Source organism: Rhamphochromis sp. 'chilingali' (assembly GCF_963969265.1).
Source record: "Rhamphochromis sp. 'chilingali' genome assembly, chromosome: 1".
In the NCBI taxonomy this organism is placed as follows: domain Eukaryota; kingdom Metazoa; phylum Chordata; class Actinopteri; order Cichliformes; family Cichlidae; genus Rhamphochromis; species Rhamphochromis sp. 'chilingali'.
Window position 1 is genome coordinate 29,598,936 of NC_137929.1, and position 24,611 is coordinate 29,623,546.

At 45.1% G+C, this 24,611-nt stretch overlaps 1 protein-coding gene across 12 annotated transcripts in view; it reads left to right on the top strand.

The window, feature by feature from the left end:
- LOC308410241 (adhesion G protein-coupled receptor L3) overlaps window positions 1-24,611 on the top strand; it is a 267,657-nt gene that overhangs the window by 216,511 nt on the left and 26,535 nt on the right. For all 12 annotated transcript variants that reach the window (XM_080903456.1, XM_080903455.1, XM_080903451.1 and 9 more), the window contains 4 exons: window positions 7,781-7,990; window positions 14,174-14,394; window positions 20,233-20,299; window positions 22,141-22,232. In XM_080903456.1, the coding sequence (XP_080759582.1) occupies window positions 7,781-7,990; window positions 14,174-14,394; window positions 20,233-20,299; window positions 22,141-22,232 (590 nt within the window). The remainder of the gene's footprint in view (window positions 1-7,780; window positions 7,991-14,173; window positions 14,395-20,232; window positions 20,300-22,140; window positions 22,233-24,611) is intronic.

Here is a 24,611-nt window from a genome sequence, read left to right on the forward strand (position 1 = left end):
CCATCTCCATCTTCACCACCACCAGCGTCTAGACCAATCTAAGTGCCCTAATTCCAGTCACCGTTGGGTTTCTGTTCTGCCACGATGGGTCATCGGACTCTAATCGCCAAATAGATTAATTAATTTCTCTGTCTTAATAAATCATGTTCAGTTCTTCCAAATGAGCTCTCCTCAATGAACTAAATTAAGGCCTCCTTGATTTAAGGAGTTAACACGCAGCGTATATGTCAGAAATGGGAGAAACGGGTAGCTGCGACTAAGATTATCACAAGGGCATCGAGCGCTGTCAGTGCTGTATGCGCTACCACTTAAGTTTGCTAATTTGGGTCTATCTGGCCACAGAGCTGATTCCTTTGACTGATTCTGCAATCCGAGCAGAGAAACGCCGTTGGCCACATAAACAAATTAAAAGCGTTCTCACAGACGGCGTCTGCGTGTGAGAGATTACGCGTCGCTTGTATCTTTTCAGAACGATTGCAGAAAAGCTTTTGGAGGAATTGACGCAAATGAGTTTACTTTGATGAGACTTCGCAAGGATAACTCTAACCTTGAGATGCAACCCTCACTGAGCCTCAAGACATTCACCGCAATTAATAAATTCATTCTACTCAACTTCATAAAGAAGACAGGGTTTAGCTGCTTCTCATAGCAGCGCTGAGCTTGGACACCCCGTTAAAATTTCAAATGAATCATCTGACCGCCATAGTACTTGTTAGCACTGGCGGCTCCAGTTGGTTTTCGGTTACATGTTGCTTTGTTGTTGTATAAACCAATCTAGTAGGTCAGTTGGTCTCACTATTGAAGAATCAACATATGATTGCTAAGCGATGATGTATCAACCTGCTTCTGACTCCAAGCTCCTGCTGCGTTCATCAAGGCTGTTAGCTCTTTAATGTGTTGTAATGCTCTGTATCTTATTTTAGTTAGTATAAACAAGCCCCTGAAAACTGACTTTTTATTAGCCCTGTCCATGTGCTACACATCTTTAAGCTCAGTTTTTAAAACCTTATGACGTAACTGCAACCAATGGGCTCAAAGTTTACCAGACACCAAATATTTAAATGCTTAAGAAAAGAGTCACTCTGAGGCTAATTAAGATTTCAATCGTGAGTTATCTAAACCATGCAGCAGCAGATTAATGACTAACCTTGTGCTCTGGATGGATCGTCTCAGGCGTTCTGGATGGAGACTATCTGAGACTGTCTGGATGGATCGTCTCAGAAGTTCCTGATGGCCAGAGACAAATGCAGTCATATGGCAGGAAAAACCCTAAACGTCGACCAAACTTCAGTCTACAGAACACCCGAGACCGGCGGTGTCGAACTCCAGGCAGGTTTTAGATACGTCCTCGATCCAACACAGCTGATTTAAATAGCTAAACTGCCCCCTCAACATGTCTTGAAGTTCTCCGGAGGCCTGGTAATGAACTAATCATTTGATTCAGGTGTGTTGACCCAGGGTGAGATCTAAAACCTGCAGGACACCGGCCCCCGAGACCTGGAGTTTGACACCCCTGGTCTCAGGTGTTCTCTCGACTGAAGTTTGGTCCGTGTTCAGTGTTTTTCCTGCCATATGACTGCATTTGTCTCCGTCAATCAGGAACAATCACATTAACTTCTGCTTAAGGGTAAATTTAACGCTCATCCCCCATACTCTCTATGCTAATATGTAACCATCTGCTTGCTAGTGGTAAATGCCAGAGGTGTGGACTCGAGTCACATGACTTGGACTCGAGTCAGACTCGAGTCATTAATTTTATGACTTTAGACTTGACTTGAAAAAATGTTGTAAGACTTGTGACTTGACTTGGACTTTTACACCAATGACTTGGGACTTGAATTGGACTTGAACCGGTTTACTTGAAAAGACTTGATATTTTACCCCAAATATAAAATTTAACATGCATATTATATAGAGATTGAAAATGTGACGTCATTCACGGGTAGAACCGCAAAGGATTCTGGGAACTCGTGGCAAGCGGTACTAGCGCACGCAGGCTTTCAATTAAAATCAGTCACACAGCGATAAAAAGAAACACAAAAATGGCAAGAAGCTGTTGTATTATTAACTGCAATAGCCGGTCGCATGACAGCCACGGGAAGCCGACGGGTAAAGAGATCGGTTGTTATCGGATTACGTCGTTGAAGAGAAATTGTTCGAGCCATGTTTCCAAAGTAACAAAGACGCGACGGATGGTCTGGATTGCAACCATTCAAAGACCAAATATAACGTCCCAGAACACTCCAGCTCACAGGTTAGTCTGCTCCAAGCATTTACACGAAGGTCAGTCTGCTGTTGTAGTTAACATAATTGGTGATATAGGTTACAAGCAAGTCTGGCGCTGAACAGAAATTGTGGCGCTATGCTCCTTTATTTATTGTGCATAAATAGTAAATTGTCCTGACACAATATTGCGTTTCGCTTCTGTTATTATGGTACATTGACAAAAACATATGCTTTTATTCACAGGATAAAACAGGTTTTTTGTATCACTAATTGCCCAGTACGATTACAGCATACAGTATTATTGTCACTGCTACATTTCTGTGATGCTACCAGAAATTATTTCCACTACTAATTAATTACCGTTGAGCTCAAAGGTCCTATTAATAAACGGTTAAGGAATGTATATTTATGACGACGATTTGTGAGACTGGTAAACTTATGATACGTACGATGGTCTTTCGTTCGACACGGTGCGTTTCAAGGTCCTGCACCCATCTGTCGGTAAACTGTACCTGGGCTTGTTGCAGTGACCGGAAGTTACTAAACTTCATGAGTGTGTGCACTCACTCCAAGAACCGTATGATTATAAATATGATTATAAATATGCTAAGATGAGATAGCTGACTTCATCTAACTAGCAAATGTTGTCCAGGCTACGTTGGTGATGCAGTTTTTTTTAATATGTATGATATTTTTGTCATGCGATATTAAAGCCGGTCCTACAACCGCATCCAAGAATAACATGCAGCTTATCTCAGAACTGTCGGTGAAAATTATTCTTGGAGCTAGGTTTAATTGAGCTGCATTTTAAAGAGGTGCAATTTCACAATTTGTGTATATTTTCTAAGTTCACTATTTTGTCATGTGTTGAGAAAAACACAGATTTTAAAATTACATGGTCTAATATTTACATTTAGCATAACTGCAACATTATTTTTTCGTTGTTTTTTTTTAAAGACTCGAAAGGACTTGAAATTCAAAGTTTCAGACTTGTGACTTGACTCGGACTTTTACACCAGTGACTTGAGACTCGACTCTGACTTGCCTGACATTACTTGAGACTTGACTTGAGACTTGAGGATAAAGACTTGAGACTTACTTGAGACTTGCAAAACAATGACTTGGTCCCACCTCTGGTAAATGCAAAGTCAGAAGTTTTTTAATATAGGCTTAAACACCCCAGCTCAAAGAATATACACCTGTAGGCCATTATTTGCGTAGTAAATGTATGTGCTAAGATAAGCCCGTGTGAGCCATTGAGATAGTAGTAAGTGTCACTATTCCCAACAGACCAGTAAGTATAAATCAGTGACACATCCCACTGGATGATGGAGAGGGTGATATTTAGGCAACATTCATCACTGTCATTATAGAACATCTCCATGCTTACACCATCAGACAGCAACTATGATGATGCAGCCAAGGTTCGCCGTGTATTTTATGGAGCAACAAAGGAAGTATGGTACAGCACTGTACAAGAGAGCAGTGGTTCAAAATAAATCTATTTATATGTTTAAGGCGCAGATGGAGAGAAGAGAAACCATGTTAACTTCCATAGCAACTCAAAGTCACGCTTGGACGTTATATCATAGTTATTGTAGCCTAGAACACAGTGTGACATTCGGTGCATGTGCTGAATGTCAACTCCCGCTACGCGAGCCGGAATCTCTCTCCCCCTCTCTCTCTCTCTCTCTCCCGGCCCTTTTAAATGTGACGAATTTGCCGAGAGCCCTGATTCATGTGCCCTCTCCGCAACTGTTTCTCATCCCCGTGCAGATCATAAATCCTTGGTCGTACCGTAGGTGAACTTGTCACATGACTCCCCGCAGTGGGGCCACTACCCCATAGCGCAACTGTCTGCCCTGCCTGACTGCGTTTCATGAGTCAGAGCCCAGCTCTGGAGGCATATGGGGAGATTTATGCATTTTAATTGGATTGGCTTCGTGGCCCCACAGTAAGAGCGGTTATTTGAGGTATGAAGGATTGACACTCTGCTCTTGTCACTGCTCCTTACCTCCTCCACATCATTTCAGAGGCTGGTTTCCGGCTTCTGACACAGGATTCAATTCAGTTTTATTTATATAGCGTAAAATCACAACCACAGTCCCTTCCGGGCACTTTATATTGTGAGGTAAAGCGCCTGCAATAACACAGAGAGAAAACTAAAAATGAAGCAAACCCTTTGAGCAAGCACTTGGCAACAGTGGGAAGGAAGAACTCAATTTTAACAGGTAGAAACCTCCAGAAAAACCAGCTCAGGGAGGGGCAGCTATCTGCCACGACTAGTTTAGGGGTGAGGGGAGGGAGACAGGACTCATGACACACTGTGGAAAAGAGTCAGAGAAGAATAACTAATGATTAAATACAAAGCGGTGTATAAAAACACAGAGGGTAAAAAATGTGAGGGACTCGGCGCTTAATTATGTCATCATAATAAAGCGCATGTGATGTGACGTCAAGTTAAGACGGCTCGGCCATTATTACCGATGCATTGTTGTGTGTGCCCTTTCGTGTAACACTGCTAGAGCTCCCACAAACCTTATTTTGTGTTGTGCGCACCCGGGCGTCTGTCTGGAATGAAAAAAGCGTGTGTGTTTAAGAAATAAAAGAAAAATGTGGGGCAGAAAAACATTGGAGGACAAATCGAATGTGCACAAATGTGCGTCGCCCTGCTAAGTAACACGGACGCCGTCCGACCGGGCCGCCCTTGCGCCGCAGTGAGTAAATTTCAGAGTAAATTACATCTGCCCACTTTAGAGACCCTTACATGGAGTCCCATCAAGCCGGCTTGTTGTTGTAAGGCTAGGCGCAGAGGCACTGTAGATCACATCATTTGCCACCCTGCCTGGGCAGACCCCCCCTCCACCTGCAGTAAAAGGAACTTTTCAGCAGAGACTTTGTGTTTGGCGACGTCTCAGTCATCATCCACCTCCCAGAACAAAGAAATCATCCCGCAGTAAATCCATCACCCAGGTGTAGATACATTCCCTGCTCCTACTCTCGGTTTCTATAGCTTTGTCTCTTTTTCTCTCTTCTTCTTCCTTTGCTGTTTCTTTCTCTCTGACCGGGCCCCTCTTCAATTGAAGGTGAGATTGTGATGGATAGAGGCTGCAGTCGCTGCACAGCCAGCTAGCCCGGGAGACCTCGGGGTCCTCTCGCAATGCACCATGGCCGGTACCACCCACTGCATCGACGGCTCTGTCGCACGTCGGGCTGAAAACAAGACTAACGCACCGCACACCGCAGAGCATGCAAGCGCAAACATCGGCATCTGTTGACACCTTCTGCATAAGCGTCCTTCTAAAGTATAAGGAAATCAGCCTTAGTTTCACACATACACATCTCCTGTATACAACATCTTGCCAGCCCCACTCCTCCCCCAATCCACCCCTCCAACATATACACAACGGCTCATCAGGCAGGAAAATCAAAAGAGCGCTCTCCCCAGACTCAAGGAGCACTGCGGCTGTTATTGTACCAGAGCCTGTTAATGATCAGCATCTGTTCCCCTCTCTGCTAGTATTAGCTGAGCTGCTACTAAACAAGGCTTCTTTGTGATTCTGCATCACCTAAGCTTCCTCAGCCTTACCTGACTCAGAAGTTGGTCTGTCACCCCCATCCTGGCTCGAACTCTTCTGCTGACCGTGCTCGAAAAGTTTGATTTTGAGACTCATCTGAGTGACGTATTAGGCATATGCCTCTTGTAGGGTGATTGCTCAGTGTATGCAAATATTTACTTGCTGCGCTGTAGCTCAAAGTCGTATGTTTAGTTGCTGCAGGCCAATGTATGCATGCACAGCCTTTGATAACAGACAGCTAGGTGGTTATATACAATGTCAGTGCTTGCACAGTTGGCTTAGTTTTTAGCTGTGGTCTTGTTAACAGCCCATCAATGCAAATTTACCGTCTGCACTTAAATGTAAGTGACATTTAAAATAATGCCTGTTTGATCTTCATTAGCATTCAGACGTAATCTTTAAGTCAAGACTCAAAAGTTCCACCCAGACATTTTTTTGACCCCCGTCAGGAGCGACAGCCGGCTGTGAGGTTGGCAGATTTCTTTTAAATTAACAGCCCACCTTTCAAACTTGCACTTTATCCCCTCCCCCCTCCTCTATTTATTTTTGAATCAATGCCCGGCAGTCCCGAGAAAGAGGACAATCCCTTCGGGAAATATAGAAGCCACAGTAGCTGATCGTTATGTTTTGATGCAGTAATTATGTTTAGTTATTAAATCAAGATGTTGCTCTCTGAACCACACGCTTTACATATAGATGGTGTCTGTTTTTGGAAAGTCTGCTTCTCCTCGCTGGTAGCGGAGTTATCAGAATAATGGCATTTTCCTTCTCCTGATTCCAGATGGGATTGCACTGGAAATCACTCATGCGGGCTTTGTTAGATGCTGTATCTTCGGAGCCACGGCTCACAACATTGCTCCAAGGCCCATCGGCCTTGTTAGCATGCTTTTATTAGCACTGACCATTATGTTTCAATTGAGTCTGTTTAATGGAATTTTGAATGGTACATTATTTAGCTTTCACTCTTAGTAGATGGTTATAATTGAAATGAAATGCCAGTGAACAGAGTTTGGAATGAAAGAAGATAATGTTCCTCTACCATTAGCTGTTTTAGCCATTTGTCCATTACGTTTAGCTAACTTTCAGCTAAATGTTTCAGTGTGTCAGGTGTTACAGCCGACTCTATGTGGAAATAAATTAAATAAGTGTAACGGTTGGGACGTTATTGAGAAGTGTTTGAGGCATCACCGGTTTGTTTGGGTTTTTGGTTCGTTCTAACTGAGATCAAATAACTCAACCATCCTGCAGATTCTGCTGTTTTAGTCGACTTTGCCTTTTCCTACTCCTGTCCAATCATCCCTTATGTGCACTTGCCTTTTATGGGCTGATGTAAATTCCCTTTCGTGACTACAGGAGAATAACTGTTGATTCTTATCTCTACCGCTAAAGCCTGAATTTACTGTCAGCAAACGGCTTTTTAGTGCCCAAAACTGGCTGTGGTGGCAAATTACTTTGTGAAAAGGGAAAATTATCTAAAAGCAACAGTGAAAGTCATTGACCATGTAGTGGTTTGATTGAATTCCTGTTGTGCTGGTCTACGACACCTGTGGCCCTTTGCGCGGCTCACTTTGTTGCCCGACCAAAATGAAACAACGGGGGGGCATTTTAAATTGATTCACACTGACTAATTCATGATTCATTTCTGCCACCTGTGGCTTGTGGGTAGTGGTTTATTGGCTGGTGGAGTGAATGCACTTTACCCCACGAAACAATAATGAAAATAAAAGCTTCAGGATTGTCGCTGGTATTCACGGTTATTGTTGTTGTTTTCACCACAGATTTTTTTTGTCTTGCCTTTACCAGTAAAATCTATATCGATATAAAAGAAGCAGTCTTGGCAAACATCAAAATGCTTCTTGAGAAGATGAAAAATAACTCAAAATTTCTTTGTTTTGTGTTGTTTTTTTTCTTTGATGACATGACCAACAGTGGACTGGCCTTGGTTTTATCGGTTTCTCTCATCACTTTTGTTGCAGAACACCAACCCTGTTCACGAAATGCTTCTAGACGTCATTACTTGGGTTGGCATCCTCCTGTCGCTGGTCTGCCTGCTCATCAGCCTTTTCACCTTCTGCTTCTTCCATGGCCTCCAGAGCGATCGCAACACCATCCATAAAAACCTGTGCATCAGTCTGTTCATTGCCGAGTCCCTCTTTCTGGTGGGGATAAATCGGGGTGACCAGCCGGTAAGATTATCACAACGTTGCTTTATTTCTTTGTTGTGTGCTCGCAGTTAGAATGCAGATCAAGCTAGGACACATCAATGATCAATATAAGATGTTTCAAAATGTTAATAATCGATAGTTATGTTTTGTGTAATAAGTGCGCAATGATGTTGAATTCGGTGTGATGGTGGGAGGATTTTATTCATCTTGTACATAATTATCATTCTGTTCAAATTTCCAGTGTTCACACTGTAAGCGACAAGCTTTATTAATAGCCAAGCACAGGTAGCAACAGTACTCTGCAAAGGTCTTGAGCCACCCCTCATTTCTGAACAATATTTCGCCTGACTTTCTGAGGGTATTTAAAAGTTTTTCCACCACTTGATAAGGCCAAAATAAGAAGGCAGGCCTAAAAAAAGTTGATGAACAGTTGATGAAGAGGGCCTGAGAGATGCATCCGACCCTCCTGAGGATTTCAGGAGCGGTTTTGTATCATAGATAGGCATGTGTGAAACAAGATGTAGGCTCTGTTATGATTTCCGTCGGTGTTGTTAGGCATCTTCTAAAAAAACTAATAGAATTATGAATGTAGAAATCCATCTGCAACTTAAAATGCTATCTGGAAAGCATCCCAAAATTTTGGGATCATCTGGAACTGATCCTAAAAACACAGCCAATGCAGGAAAAGCATACCTGGATAGAAACTGGAACTATCTCTGGAACTATGACTGATATATCTATCAGTCATGGATTGGCCTCCCCATAGCTTGGACCTCAACATTATTGAAGCAGTGTGGGATCATTTGGACAGACAACAGAAGAGCTTTGACCTAACTGACTAATAGTTTTCCTTCTCTGTTGAAGAATAAAGGTGAGCCATACCAGATATTGACTTTCAGGCTTTATAGAGTTATAGACTCTGCTTTTGCCTTGTATATTCTATTTCCATGTATGTTTCAGTAAGTCACTTCAGCCATTTCCCATTTTCCTTGTAAAATATAAAGAAATGAAGGGTGGCTCAAAGCCAGTGTGTTTCTGCGGACATGAACTCTTACGACTGATACTTCACATTATCACTGAAGCACTGAGGTCCATCCATCCATCCATCGTCATCCGCTTTGTCCGGGGTCGGGTCGCGGGGGCAGCAGCCTAAGCAAAGAGGCCCAGACCTCCCTCTCCCCAGCCACCTCCTCCAGCTTGTCCGGGGGAATACCAAGGCGTTCCCAGGCCAGCTGAGAGATATAATCTCTCCAGCGTGTCCTGGGTCTGCCCCGGGGCCTCCTCCCGGTGGGACATGCCTGGAACACCTCACCCAGGAGGCGCCCAGGGGGCATCCTTGTCAGATGCCCGAACCACCTCAGCTGGCTCCTTTCGATGTGGAGCAGCAGCTGCTCTACTCTGAGCCCCTCCCGGATGGCCGAACTTCTCACCCTATCTCTAAGGGAGAGGCCAGCCACCCTTCGGAGGAAGCTCATTTCTGCCGCTTGTATCCGCGATCTCGTTCTTTCGGTCACTACCCACAGCTCGTGGCCATAGGTGAGGGTAGGGACGTAGATCGACCGGTAAATTGAGAGCTTCGCTTTTACACTCAGCTCCCTCTTCACCACGACGGACCGGTGCAACGTCCGCATTACTGCAGCTGCAGCCCCAATCCGTCTGTCGATCTCCGGCTCCCTTCTCCCATCACTCGCGAACAAGACCCCGAGATACTTGAACTCCTCCACTTGGGGCAGGAACTCATCCCCGACCCGGAGTGGGCACTCCACCCTTTTCCGGCTGAGAACCATGACCTCAGATTTGGAGGTGCTGATCCTCATTCCCGCTGCTTCACACTCGGCTGCGAACCGTTCCAGTGCGAGCTGGAGGCCTTCACCCGATGAAGCCAACAGAACCACATCATCTGCAAAAATCAGAGATGAGATTCTGAGGCCACCAAAGCGAAAGCCCTCCGCCACTTGGCTGCGCCTAGAAATCCTGTCCATAAAAATTATGAACAGAACCGGAGACAAAGGGCAGCCCTGGCGAAGCCCATCACCCACCGGGAACGAGTCCGACTTATTGCCGGCAATGCGAACCAAGCTCTTGCAACGGTTGTATAGGGATCGAATGGCCCGTAGCAATGGGCCAGACACCCCATATTCCCGCAACACCTCCCACAGGACACCCCGAGGGACACGGTCGAATGCCTTCTCCAAGTCCACAAAACACATGTAGACTGGTTGGGCAAACTCCCATGCACCCTCAAGTATCCTGGAGAGGATAAAGAGCTGGTCCAGTGTTCCGCGACCAGGACGAAAACCGCATTGTTCCTCCTGTATCCGAGGTTCCACTAACGGACGAACTCTCCTTTCCAGCACCCTGGCATAGACTTTCCCAGGGAGGCTGAGGAGTGTGATCCCCCTGTAGTTGGAACACACCCTCCGGTCCCCTTTCTTAAAGATGGGGACCACCACCCCGGTCTGCCAGTCCACAGGTACTGCCCCTGATCTCCACGCAACATTGCAGAGGCGTGTCAACCAGGACAGCCCTACAACGTCCAGAGCCTTCAGGAACTCGGGGCGGACCTCATCAACACCAGGGGCTCTGCCACCAAGGAGTTGTTTAACTGACTCAGTGACCTCGCCCCCGGAAATTGGCGGGTCATTCCCCTCATCCCCAGACTCTGCTTCCTCCTCGGAAGACGTGTCAGTGGGATTAAGGAGGTCCTTGAAGTATTCCTTCCACCGCCTGACAATTTTCTCAGTCGACGTCAGCAGCGCTCCGCCAGCACTATACACAGTGCAGGTAGAGCACCGCTTTCCCCTCCTGAGACGTCTGACGGTTTGCCAGAATCTCTTCGAGGCAGTCCGAAAGTCTTTTTCCATGGCCTCTCCGAACTCCTCCCACACCCGAGTTTTTGCTTCAGCCACTGCCCGAGCCGCATTCCGCTTGGCCTGTCGATACCTGTCGGCTGCCTCCGGAGTCCCACAGGCTAACCAAGCCCGATAGGACTCCTTCTTCAGCCTGGTGGCTCCCTTCACCTCTGGTGTCCACCATTTGGTTCGGGGATTACCACCACGGCAGGCACCCACCACCTTGCGGCCGCAGCTCAATGCAGCAGCTTCGGCAATGGAGACGCTGAACATGGTCCATTCGGACTCAATGTCCCCGGTCTCCCTCGGAATGCTGTTGAAGCTCTGCCGGAGGTGTGCGTCGAAGATCTCGCGGACTGGGGCCTCTGCTAGACGTTCCCAGCACACCCTCACTACGCGTTTAGGTGCACCAGGTCTGTCCAGCGTCCTCCCCCGCCACCTGATCCAACTCACCACCAGGTGGTGATCAGTTGACAGCTCAGCCCCTCTCTTTACCCGAGTGTCCAGAACATATGGTCGCAGGTCTGCTGATACGATTACAAAATCGATCATCGACCTACGGCCTAGAGCGTCCTGGTGCCACGTGCACTTATGGACACTCTTATGTTCGAACAGGGTGTTTGTTATGGCCAAGCTGTGGTTAGCACAGAAGTCCAATAACAGAGCACCGCTCGGGTTCAGATCAGGGAGGCCGTTCCTCCCAATCACGCCCCTCCAGGTCTCGCTGCCGGCAGCAAGCCGAGGGGATATTAGGATACCCACCCCAGCCTGCCGCCTCTCACCAGGGGCAACTCCATACTGAGACAGTCCAGCCCCTCTCCAGGAGACTGGTTCCAGAGCCCAAGCCATGTGTAGAGGTGAGCCCGACTATATCTAGCCGGTACCTCTCAACCTCACGCACTAACTCAGGCTCCTTCCCCACCAGAGAGGTGACATTCCATGTCCCTATTGCCAGTCTTGGCAGCCGGGGGTCAGTCCGCCAGGGCCTCCGCTCCTGGCCGCCACCCGACACACAATGCACCCGACCCCTATGGCGCCTCCTGCGGGTGGTGGGCCTGCGGGAGGATGGGCCCATGTCTCCTCTTCGGGCTGTGCCCGGCCGGGCCCCATGGACTAAGGCCCGGCCACCAGACGCTCGCCCTCGGGCACCCTCCCCGGGCCTGGCTCCAGGGCGGGGCCCCGGTGACCCTATCCCGGGCAGGGTAAACTGTTCCCTCGGTGTCCTTTTTCATAAGGGTCTTATGAGCACTGAGGTGCAACATCAAATGCCTGCTCTTCCCTCATTCTTGTTCTCTTAGATGTCTCTTCCTGTTAAAGGAAGTTCTTCCTCCCCACCTCTCACCAAGTGCTTTCTCTGGAGTATTTGCCTTATAGTATAAATCACGCTGAGATGACTGTTGGTGTTGTTGTTCCCAGAATTTCTTATGAACAAAAGGTCATCTAATTCCTCAAACACTGAAACCAGTTTCCTCAGTATATCGGTTTTGCCGATAGACGTACCTTTAAAAGTGGTAAACCTGCCTGATGCGAATGTGTCTGCCATCTCCTAGTCCATGGAGGCATTCAGGTAGAAGTGATTCAAACAGCTAAAAGCCACTCTTTTTATTGTAAAACCGGAGCGATGCATTTAAATTGCCTCGATGAATCGCCTGTGAGGTACGTCCACTGTCTTCTTCCCAGTTTTAAGAGCCTAAAATGTTTTGAGAAAATATAACCTTTGGCGTCCTGTGGTGCTGTGAGTGCTGCTTCCCAGCGAGTGTCAGTGGCCGCGGACTCTTCAGCCTCTGCCGGGCTCGGTGAGACGAAACAGCGAAATAAAAGAATCGGATGCTTCTTATTCAACAAATGCTCCCACCTATGGTTGTGCCAAAGCAAACACATACTTGAAAGTGCACTCACATACTCGCACAGCAACACCTGCCAACTCGCTGTCACATTCTCATATCTCGATCGCTGTTATATTATATGCATTCGCCAGCGTGAATTCATCCATTCACCCCCACAACCAGCCTCCTGTTGCAGTTTTTCAATTTGCAAACACTTCAGACTAATCTGGATTAAGCTGTTCAATGCACTAAACCTCCTCCTAGTATAATAACTGTAGTTTGGATGGCATTACTTTCTTCAAGAGCTCAGCTGGGGTAGCAGGTGGAGGCTTGCTGTCACTGTACAGTCATCTTCAAGTGTGCGTGTGTTCTCGACACTCATACGGGAGACAAATGCAGAGTCATTACACGTGTACAGGTTGGCAGAGGGATTTTTTTTAATTTCCTCCCACAGCTTCTCGCAATCACGGCATTTCTACTTGCTAATGAGGCAGAGTACACAGTTAGCTTTGCGTTCCTGGGGCACACACTGGAATGCACATTATTGCAAACAGTCTTCGTAATAATTTGATCTATTTATTGTCATTGTTTTTATCATAATAGCCCGTCCTCCCATGCTAGTTCACGGCTGGGTTACAAGTGCAGAAAAATGATGATGTCTCGCAGAGAAAGAAAGGAAGTGCCTTTACTTTCTAGCCTCGAGCAATCAAAGCAGATTGATATTTTGCCCTTTAAATATCATTAAAGCTATCAGAACTAAAATAAGCCTCCTAGTTTAGCTCAACTCCCTGTGAAGTTGAAGATAATGCTTTTAGCCCCCCCTGCTTCTATAACATTTTATGGGCACGATTCACAGCTCAGCTGTAAGATCGCTCTCCTGGACCGCAATTAATGTCCACTCAACCTTTTAGTAATTTAATTGAATCCATTTCAGTGACAAAATACACTAGTTATGGTCAACTGTGCCAATGATTAGATGAGTCTATGTAAGTACTGTATCTTATTATTGTTAAGAAGCGCGTGGGCGTGTGCATACATGCGAATGACAATCTATGCCTTCCACATCTGGTCCGGACAGCTCTCTTGTCAGCTCGGAAAGTTTGGAAGCACATTATCTGCTCGTACCTGGCCGTAGCGTTGCTTCAAATGGCTCTTGGACTGCTGACTTCACTCCCTCATATCTCTCTTTCATCCATGCCAGCTGCAGCAAACAAGAGCACATGGGCTCAGTAGCTGCAGCGTTTCCTCTGCCAGTCACACAGGCAAACATCCAGTCACTTCAGCCAAACAAAGCTTAGCAATGCTAATTGTTAGAAAGGTACGAGCACGGAGAGGTCAAAAAACGCTGCTCGTTTGCCGGCACACCTTGCCACAGTTGCTGTGCCTTGCAGCGTGACATTTAAATCTTTCAGGAAATTGGTAAAACAGCCAAGAGCGAGTGAAGCTTGTCTGTTTTTTTTGTTTTGTTTTTTCCATTCCCTATTTACCGCTCTCTCTTTCTCTCTGTCACCACTAAACCTTCCCAGATTGCGTGTGCTGTTTTCGCCGCCCTCCTCCACTTCTTCTTCCTGGCAGCGTTCACGTGGATGTTCCTAGAGGGCGTGCAGCTCTACATCATGCTGGTGGAGGTGTTTGAGAGCGAGCACTCACGGCGACGCTACTTCTATCTGGTGGGCTACGGGGTCCCAGCGCTAATTGTGGCCGTTTCAGCTGCGGTGGACTACCGCAGCTACGGCACCGACCGAGTGTGAGTACATGTGGAGCGAGCGTGTGAGCAAAACTGCCACATTTCTTCAGATGAATTGGATTTTCTTTCTTTACGAAATTCCCACAAAGATAATATTTTGACATCTTTTTAAGACCATAATGGAAAATACTCTTGCTTGGATTTAATCATTTATTGTATATGGGCAGCTTCTAAGAGAGGGCAATATTCTGCAGGTCTTTCTGGGGATAAAATCAATATAAAAATAAAACCCATTACACATCCAGATCAGTGTATTTTGCAATTTTATTTAATGTTAAGCTTTAAAACTACTGCAGCTCTTAATACAAAGACTCATTTTTACACTAGAGGCATGACAGATGTGGGTGTTTTCCAAGTCGTAAAACCTCCGGGGCTGAAAAAGGAAGCCAAAAAGTGTCGTTTCCAAAGTTACTCGACCCATAAAATCCAGAACTTGACATGGGAAACACTTGATTTTACATCGTAGACAAAATGGGTTTGAGCTCTATAGCTAATTTCCTCCATAATATGACGGCTGTATATCATGTGCAGTGAGTATTTCCATCTATCCTCCTCTTGTTTCTCCCGCGTATCCAAGCCAATCCAGTGGAGCCTATCCCAGCTGTCATAGGGCGAGAGGCGGGGAATGCCCCGGACCGGTTGCCACTCTGTCGCAGGGCTAACACACAGAGGCAGACAACTCAAAATCAAACCTATATGAATCACCAGTTAACCAAACCCCACTAACTGCATGTATTTGGACTTGTCTGCCCCTCCACCACATTCTTGAAGTTCGCTGTTTGACCTCTCAGGTCATCAGTGGTCCTGTTCTTTAAAACAAGCTGCTGACCTGAGATCAATTACACCTCTACCAAGATTCAAATACAGACCTTCTTGCTCACACAGGCCTGCACTCAGTAGCTCTCATGCAGTAGTTTTTATGTTTATCTTCTGTGTTAAGCTTTTACATAGTTTACATTATATGAGTTTACATATAATTTAATGCCCTATATAAACAAAATTGCCATTGTGAGAGGAGGCAGTGGCACCCAGAGAAACCCCGCACAGACACAAGGAGATATGGTCATCTTATATAATTCAACTAGACCCTGTTGGTCTGGTGTTGTTGGTTTTTTAAGCCTTTTAGATGTAGCCTGCTGGACGGTTAAATCTACTAACAGCCCATCCAAAAGTGAGTGAAATGTTATTTTAAGTCTTTGACTTGCACTGATTAACAGGTATGGCTTGCTAACCAAGCTTGGCAGCCTTTGCTGCTAACTCCATCCTCTCTTCCAAATATGTGGCTCCAAAAGAGGAAAAAGAACTAGAAGAAGCTGGCCAAAATGCTTATATCAGGGCCTCTGATCTTCTTGATGGCTTTTCCATCAAGAAGCCTCTATCAAAAGCCAATTTTCTATACCAGGGATCAAAGCCTTGGGATATTTTTTTATTTCTTTTTATCTATGCATCATTTTTTTTTCAGTTCCTTTTTGTGAATTATTGTATCTGTTGTGACTCCCCCAACGTTTTCTAGGTGAAAACCCACAATATAGAACATTTCCACATGTTCATGCTGCATGTTGGATCCAATACCGCGCTAACGCTAACCTGAAGAAACGATGAAAGCCCTATATGAGGAGACTGACTGTGATGAAAAACACTGCCAGCACCTTGTATGTGTTTGCGCTGGTTTGAAGAGCTTTAATAATCTCACAGATGACACTCCAATAGCTATCACTCATCCTTCAGCTGTTACTTAAGCTGAGTGCGTTTCCCCTTTTTTTGCTGAATGGACATTGTTTTGACAGTGAAAAAATGCTAACTCTGGGAAAGTTCAGCCGAGCAAACGGCGAGTTGTTGTAGTTGGCGTCTTAAGCGAAATTACCAAAGAGGACGAGAAAGGTTCAGCGGGGAGGCGAGAGGGAGTGTGAACATGGAGACTGGCAGAGAGAGAGGAGATTAACAAAATGATGAGGAGTGACGGAGACTCCCGTTTTGTGTTTTCCTTCACGAGCTGCAGAAGATACGGTTCCCTGGCTCTTCTCTCTGAAATGCAGCACGGTCTATAAAGTGGTGCCAAGCGGAGGATCACTCTCCATTCCTCTCAGTTAATCTCAAACCGATCTGAAAATAATGAAGACCAGCATCAGCAGTTTGCTTCTCTGATGTTTATCATAAACGGCTCGCACACATAGGCTTCCACACATAAGCAACTGGTAGACGGCGCATTTGTAGATTGGCGGAGCAATAGTTCTTAGTGATGGATGAGGCGATAGCTGCCACCGCCTGAGCCTTGGCATCATGTGAATAATTAAAGCCTGCCACCGGTGGAACAATTATACGCAGCCATTGAAGGATGAGGGGAAGGGACGAGGCGCGACACGTGGCGAAGATCAGGAGGTGGGGGACGGCGCGTGGTCCTGCTGCAAATTGATTTTTGGTACCGCGGTGGCGTTATCGTGGGTGGTGTCGTTTGAGTCGAGATATCCAACAAGTTGCTGTGAACCAGGCGCCGCAGATGAATGAAGCGATCTCGAGCGATTCATATTAACTCAACAAAAAAAAAATCGCTGCAGCAGCCTGAAGGTCAAGCTAGCTTTTGAATTCTAGCTGTCCAAGATTGAAAAGGAAAAGCTGATCTGAGTAGGGTTTCCATCCAGCTTCTTGAGCAATTACTCTCCAAATGTGCCCTTGAGCAAGACGTTAACCCTCGTCTCGTCCAGGGAGGCTGCTTTAATGGTCAGCAAATAAGGACACGAGTCTGTGTGATTTCTCCAGTTTAATGAAAGTAATACATCACACCACCTCGAAATTTACGGGGTAGACTCAGTGCTTAGCTAAAGTAATTCAGTAATCTACATACAGTAGTTGGTTAATCGTTTTCATCCCATTGAACGTGCAGAGAAAAGGTTAAAGGGCCTTAATCTGGCCTCAAATATGGCCCAATCCAGTGCCTTTATTATTAATTATTTCAGCTTATTTTTTTGTTGTTGTGTTGTTAACAATGTCAGGGTGCCAGTGAAAAAGGTACATGAGGCTAGCTTACCTAGAACTGGATGTGGAAGGGTTTGCTTAGACTTTGTTATATGTACTTCACATGGACCATACGAGGAGCTCCGTGGTGTAGTAAATGATACGTTTGTCTTGCATGCAAAAGATCAGCGATTTAAATCTGAAAATCAGAGAGTCGCAACTCCCACTCCCATCCCAAGGCTAGATAATTGGGAGGGTTGCATCAGGAAGGGTGTCCGTTGTATAACGTGTGGCAAACATGCAAATCCATCTGCAGCCAAAGGCAGCTTACATAACATCGACGGCACAAAGTAAACTCCCCTACATGTGTTTCTGTATTTTTTTTCACAAAGAAAATTGCACGTCTTCATGAGGTACCTTTTTAAAAAAAAAAAAAAAAAAAAAATAGAAAAGTTAGTTTCTTGATAGCTCGATACTGCTGGCCTAAATTTGTGGCATCAAATTGAAAATAAGCTTAACACCAACCAACTGGTAGCAAACGGTGCTCTTTAATATCAAATTAAAACAAATATTTGAAACCCAAATATCTGTTGAGATGATCCAAAGCACATAACACTGTCTGATTCAGAGCAGCTTTGCTTTTATATGTATTATTTGAAATAGTTTAACACAAGGGGCCTTGAGGGCCGGTGTCCTGCAGGCTTTAGATCTCACCCTGGGTCAACACACTAGTTCATTATCAGACTTCTGGAGAACTTCAAGACATGTTGAGGAGGTCATTTAGCCATTTAAATCAGCTGTGTTGGATCAAGGACACATCTAAAACCTGCAGGACACCGGCCCTCGAGGCCTGGAGTTTGACACCCCTGGTTTAATGGTTTCATTATCAAATCTTACATAACTGCACTGTTAGGATGCAGAACTGGTACATAGTTTAGCTCAGCTGCTTATTTTAGTTAAGCTTATTTTAAGTAGGTCATGTGATTTGGATGCGGTGGGAGGTCTGTTGTCTCCAGAAAGTTACAGATCACTCTTTGAGGCAAAAAGTGCTGCAGAACTTCACACCGAAGAGATGATTTGACTCATCTTCTTAGCCTACGTATCTCACATGCCTTTTCTCACCTGTTTGGTCATTGGCTTACTGTCCCTGCTGCAGGGAATAAGAGTAAGTCTCCTTGACTCTAAGGACGGCGTGGCAACAGAACAGGTTGTTGGCATGAACATGGGTTCTTTTTTAAATGGCGCACCGGCACTTTTTTGTGTTTGTTTGTTATTGCTCACTTACTGTAGGTGTAGTGCAAAAACTAGCACACCAGGAGGGGAAGATAAAACTGCTCCGAAAGCCTAACACGAGCATGACATAAGTGGAGAAGGATAGGTAAGAGGAGGAAAGGGAAGGAAAAAACAAAAACAAAATGACAGCCTGCAGCTCCTGCCGCCTACCGAGTCTTTAAATCGTTCTATGATCTGAAGAAGAAGGCGAAAGGAACAATGGAAGCTTCAGTTTAATTTATAACAGAGTCATTCAGAGCGTGCGCTTTGATGAGCTGCCAGAGTTCTCCGTGTGTTGTTGGGCTTTTGTTTGCTCGCCGCTTTATCTGTCCATATGTTTTTCTGTGATGCCTCGTCGCATCCATTGATACGAGCGAAGGGGAGACATATCAAGTCCCGGTAATAGCAAAGGAGCAGTCGATTTTTGTCCTATCACTTGTTATACAGTATTTTCTCTTGTTTCAAAGTATTGTCTGCGGATATATTTATTTAATTTTTTTCAGACAGGAAGAAAAAAGAAATGCACACAAAGTGGCAGCTAAATCTGTGGGCACTGCTGTAAATACTGTAGATGCTCAATTTTGGGGGGGTTTTTGGATGAAAAAATAAAAACGGACTTTGACATCGCCTTCGCTCCATATAAGAAAACAAAAAAACATTTTTTTAAGTGTATTTTTCACCTCCACCTTCAATGGATTTGAAACGAATTCTCGGCCGCTTCCATTTTCCCCTCCCCGTCAGCCCGAATGACAACAGTGCTGTATGGACTGTAATTTTGCAGTGGCCAAAAATGGAGCCGTCTATCTGCTGCTGCGGCGGAGATTAAAAGATTAATAATTCAACCACAGGTCATGAATCATGTTTTTTTTTTTCCTGTATCTTTTCTTTTGCCATTTTTAAGGAGCGCTGTCACCTTCTGCTCCTGCTCAGTGTTCGGTTCTCTTCAGCCGAGAGGACGATTGACTTCCCGCAATGTTTTGATGTGAAGCGTGGGGTCGGGAAAGAGCTTTATCTCATTATTGACATAATTATAACAGTCCCGCACGGAGTCGCCGCGGTTTAACACGAACACGTAAGGCACTTTGTTGAGAGCTTCAGGACCGTGCGTGCGGCCGTGTCTGTCGGGGTCAAGGTCAATCCAATTCCTTTGGAGTGATACAGTTAGGATTCAATTGAGAACTAATTAAATCTCCATATATTATCATCCTTAATGGCGATTTAATCAGAGTGGAACAAGAAAAGAACTAAACTCTGGTAGTTTCCAACCTTCCTTCGCGGGTTTATCCATAACGTGCTCGTGACTTTTCTCACTTTGAATTGTGCACATGTTTTGGCAATGAAAGGACGTCGTTATGGCTGTCACTGGCACTGAAAGCTCCCCTTTCCTCCGAATTCCAGTGCTCGTAATTCTTTAGGCCACTTGCGGCAATCTGTGATTTGAAGTACCCATTCCTCTGTGTCACTCTCAGACTCCCACTTGATGTATATCCTCTGCGCAGGAGCATAGGGCTATAACCTCAAATCCCCCCCAACCGCCCACTCAACTCATATTCACCCGTCCTCTCTCTTACTTCAAATCCCCCTCACCGCTCACCTTATTTCTGTCTCTTTCAGTTGCTGGCTTCGCCTGGACACCTACTTCATTTGGAGTTTCATAGGACCAGCAACCTTGATAATTATGGTAAGCGTCACGAACCCTCCTTACCTCTCCCCCCTCTGCTCATTAACCCTACTTAGCCTGCGGGTCGTCGCTTAAATGGTCCACAGAGATCCCTTTTTAATTTTTTTTTCCTAGCTCCCATCGCCCTCTTCTCTCTGCCCGGTTGAGCATACATGCCACCGCCGGGCACGGAGCCGTCCAGAAAAACGAATGAGGGGTGTAGAGAATATATTGGAGTTTGTCACCCTGCCGCAGTCGCCGGCTGAGACGATTTTGGGGGGGAGTGGGGGAAGTGAGATACAGAGCGATAGAGGGAGAGGGACAAAGAGAGCGAACTCTGCTCAGTATGCAGCGCTGGAGTAATCCGCACTGCGATTATGATTGATTTTGTTCCCGTTCCAAGTCCTACTCCACTACCTTTTTTTTCCCCAACCATCTCTTCCTCGCAGGCACACACTCAGCCCCGGACATAGATGCGTACAGTATGTGGTATGCAAGCACACACACACACGCTTTTTGTGCCTTTCCCAACTAGGACAGGGCCTCATTTTCTCCCAATAAAACAGCTCATTTATTGATCCAAATCTGATGTAAGACCCGCATTCATCTCAGTATTTACACTAATGCCGAGCACTAAAATACTGCTTTGTCACCAGGAGATGCGCTCCTAATTTTCCAAAAACACCAGTCAGCCATGACGCTAAATATCCGGCATTGGCACAAAACTTATAGATATCTTTAACAACAAAGAAAAAAAAAGAAGTCACAATATGCTTGTCCAATAGGATTATTTCCCGAGAAACGCATCTCTCGCTGCCCAGCTGCGATCTGGCTGTCAAATCCAAACATGCATAATTCACTTTCACGCTCCAGTTTGGCGTAATCATTCACAATGCATCTCTGCGTGCCTCATGACTCACTCCTTTCTCTCTCCGATTTACAAACAAGAATATCCATCTCGTTGGAGAGAAGGCCTTGGCTCGCTTCCAGTTCTGCCCCTGAAAATTTGGCGAGTGTTTGGACAAAGGTGCAATTTTTAATTCTCCTCGTCTTACGTCAGCTTGAACGCTACCTGCAAATCGCCAATGAAATCCACCTAATTGCTGTAATTTGGAGGGAGCCATTCTGAGCAAACCCACATGACCAGAACTGACTCATTTTCTTATTATTGTTCTGACTCAACAGAGAAAATGCGAATAAAGAGACAAACCAGAGTCGATCTGCTTAATGTGGGTTTTTTTTTTTTTCTTTTCTTAAATCGAGTAGTCGGATATAAGACCGCCAATTAATTTCCCTCTGTAATCACAGCGTGTTTGACAAACACGGGAGCAAAAGTTCAACTCGCTGAGATGTGCTTGACTTTCTTTTTAAGTTTTATTTACTTGTCTGCTTTTTGAACAGAAACAGGAAAAACAGGAAGTAAGAATAACCATTGAAGTCTGCCGCAGCTTGCGATGCCGTAAAGGCTCAAAGTTTTCTCGTTTGCACAAATTTCATTTATTTATTTTTCCAAATGCAAAGAGGAAAGGACGGTAATTCCCCATGGCTGCCTGTAAGTGTGAATATGATGAGACAAGTGTGAATAAGTCAGATGAAAGGCTCCGCCGTGCAACTGTGCAGCTGCCTCGTCTCACCGATCCCTGTTTAGTCCGATAGAGGTTTCATAGGATTTTGCGCTCTGTTTGGCAAAGTGGGAAACCGAGTCTGGCCGCACTGTTCCAGCTTTGTGCTACAAAGTGCCCTGATTTAAAATGAATGGACCAGTAACAGGAAACACACAGGCTTTGTTCCCATTCTTCTCTGCCTCTCTCGCTTTCCCTTCTCCTTGCCCCCGTAAAAATCCGTCTGTTTCTCTCTTCCAGCTCAACGTGATCTTTCTGGGCATCGCTCTCTACAAGATGTTCCATCACACAGCCATCTTGAAACCAGACTCTGGTTGCCTGGACAACATCAAGTAAGAGCACTCAGATCACCCAGATATCCATTAGTCTCCCAGAAATAGCACTGCTTGTTTTTTTACGGGAGGGAAACAATGTTTCCATGTGAGCGTGCTCGGCTCGCTTCCGACCAAACGTGCTTTTTCACTGACGGCTCGATTGTGTCTCGTATGAGTTGTCTCGAGTTGACTTTTTCCACCCGTTTCCTTCGGTTTAATGAACCCCTGGTTAAAGAGCAACTTTTGTGTGGTACTTTGTATTCAAGGCTCTGTTTCCGAGCAGTTCCCTTTGCCTTGCCTCCACTTTTGATATTTCAAAACCTCATTAAAAGCACTTAAGGTTGCGAACACCCAACCCAAGGGTGCGGAAATCTGAGCTTACAAGGTAAGCACCTCCCATTACATTGAAAGGTTGTGTCAGATGGGGTTAAAATCAAACAGGTATTCTGCTGCGTCTCCATCATTATCTGAAGAAAACTGTTGTCTGCGCAGGAAAAGGCCAGGAGACAATCTGACAGGCCCGACCCGGTGTTATCTTGGTGTCAACACGCCGTAGATGAATATTCATTTTGTGTGTGCGTTATGTGTGTTTCAGTCTGTTTATCCTCTAATGCATGGCTGCTTTCAGATAATGTAAAAGCTTCTGGGACAATTATGACTATAACAAAGGTGAAGATTTTCTTTGCTGGTAAAACACTTAGTCTGCAGTTACCTGTTGCAAAGGTAACTAGGGCCAAGGTGGAAAAATATTTCTATTCAAATATGATATAAAATGTCTTTAATGCAGGACAAATTCACTGTATCTGTTACTTTCAGTAGTCGTGCATACGGACATAATCACAAGTAATCTAATCATTACATTAGCTAAATGCAACCTCAGATAAGATATAAAATATGATGCATGATCTGATATCTGTGCGTTGGTGTTGTTCCTGGATCATCAAAGCTGATGTTCATCCAGGTTCAACATTGCAAGTGACCAGTCACGTTGTTGTGATGTCGTAGTTTTGCGACGTGGAAACGCCAACACACAAAACCTTAACCCCAACCCCATTAGCATAACCCTAAACACGATCACATCCGAACCCCTAACCTTGACCCTAACCGGCCCATTTTTGGGACTTTTCGTCCTGAGTGCACATCGGTCACATGCAATGCTGAACCTGGACTGACATTAATTGTTATGATTAATGCAAAACACCTACACAGGGGTATCCGATGCACCAAAACATGACATATTATCATTTTTTATTTAATACCTGCAAACCTTGCATTCATTGAGTCAACCATGAAGTTCTCTGTATACCAAAGTGTAATGTTATGACTGAAAATTGGCTCATTTCATGCAAGTAGGCACAGCAGCAAATCTACAACATAATGGCTGAAAAGGGGGGGGGGGGGCGGGATCCAGTAAAGTCCAGACCTCAACAGTCCTCTTAAGGTCCTCCCCAAATGCCTTCAAACCTCAATGAACTGAAGCACAGCTACAAAACAACAAAGTGCTTTCACAATGGTGTGAGAGGCTGATAACGTCACACAGGAAATGATTGCTTCAAGTTATTGCTGCTAAACTTAGCTCTATAAGATATTGAATCACGGGGTGTGTTTCGCTTTTCACACACTGCTTCTGCATTATGACTTAGTTTTTGCTACATAAATAATGTCACAGTGCAATATGTCATGTTGTTGTTTAGCCTGCACTTTCTTTTTACCATAGCTGTATATGCTGCAGTGAAATAATGAGATAGTCTTTTAAGGAGGAGTTCGAGTGCTTGGAAACGGTGAAATTGGTGCGATCAGGAGCAGACACACAGTACAAAAGAGCAAATAAACAAGTATCACGCCAAAAGCACAAACTTTTTTTGTGTGATTTTTCCTGTTAGCACACGCCTGTATTTTTGAGAACACAGCCAATTTATTGCATAGCCAGTTATTCTCTTTTGAGACTGATGCTCATGCATGCAATTAAGCTAGTGCCAAGCTCAAAGCACTGCCTGATCTGTTCCAAGACAACAGTCGGCCGTAATAACAAACAGTTAACTACAACTGAGATTGCATACATAACACAGCTGTGTGTTTGGGATGTATTTAATCATAATCAAAACATGTTTTTGCAAGGGAACATTTGTGACCAGGCTACAAGTTGGTATTACCGGTGCAGAGTTGGCAGTCTTATCAGATACGGTCCTGTATGCTGCACTGCCATGTAGCAGCTCCTGCCCCAACACATGCTCTATGATTATGCATAAGCACACAAGCAAAACAAAGCACAATACATTAAAAAAACCTGCAACATGTCTAAAGCTTTATGCTAATGAATCATGTTGTATAATAACCTGAGGCTGCATTGGGTTATGACTTCTTTCTTGAGTAGACCTTACATGCCAAGTTGTCTTG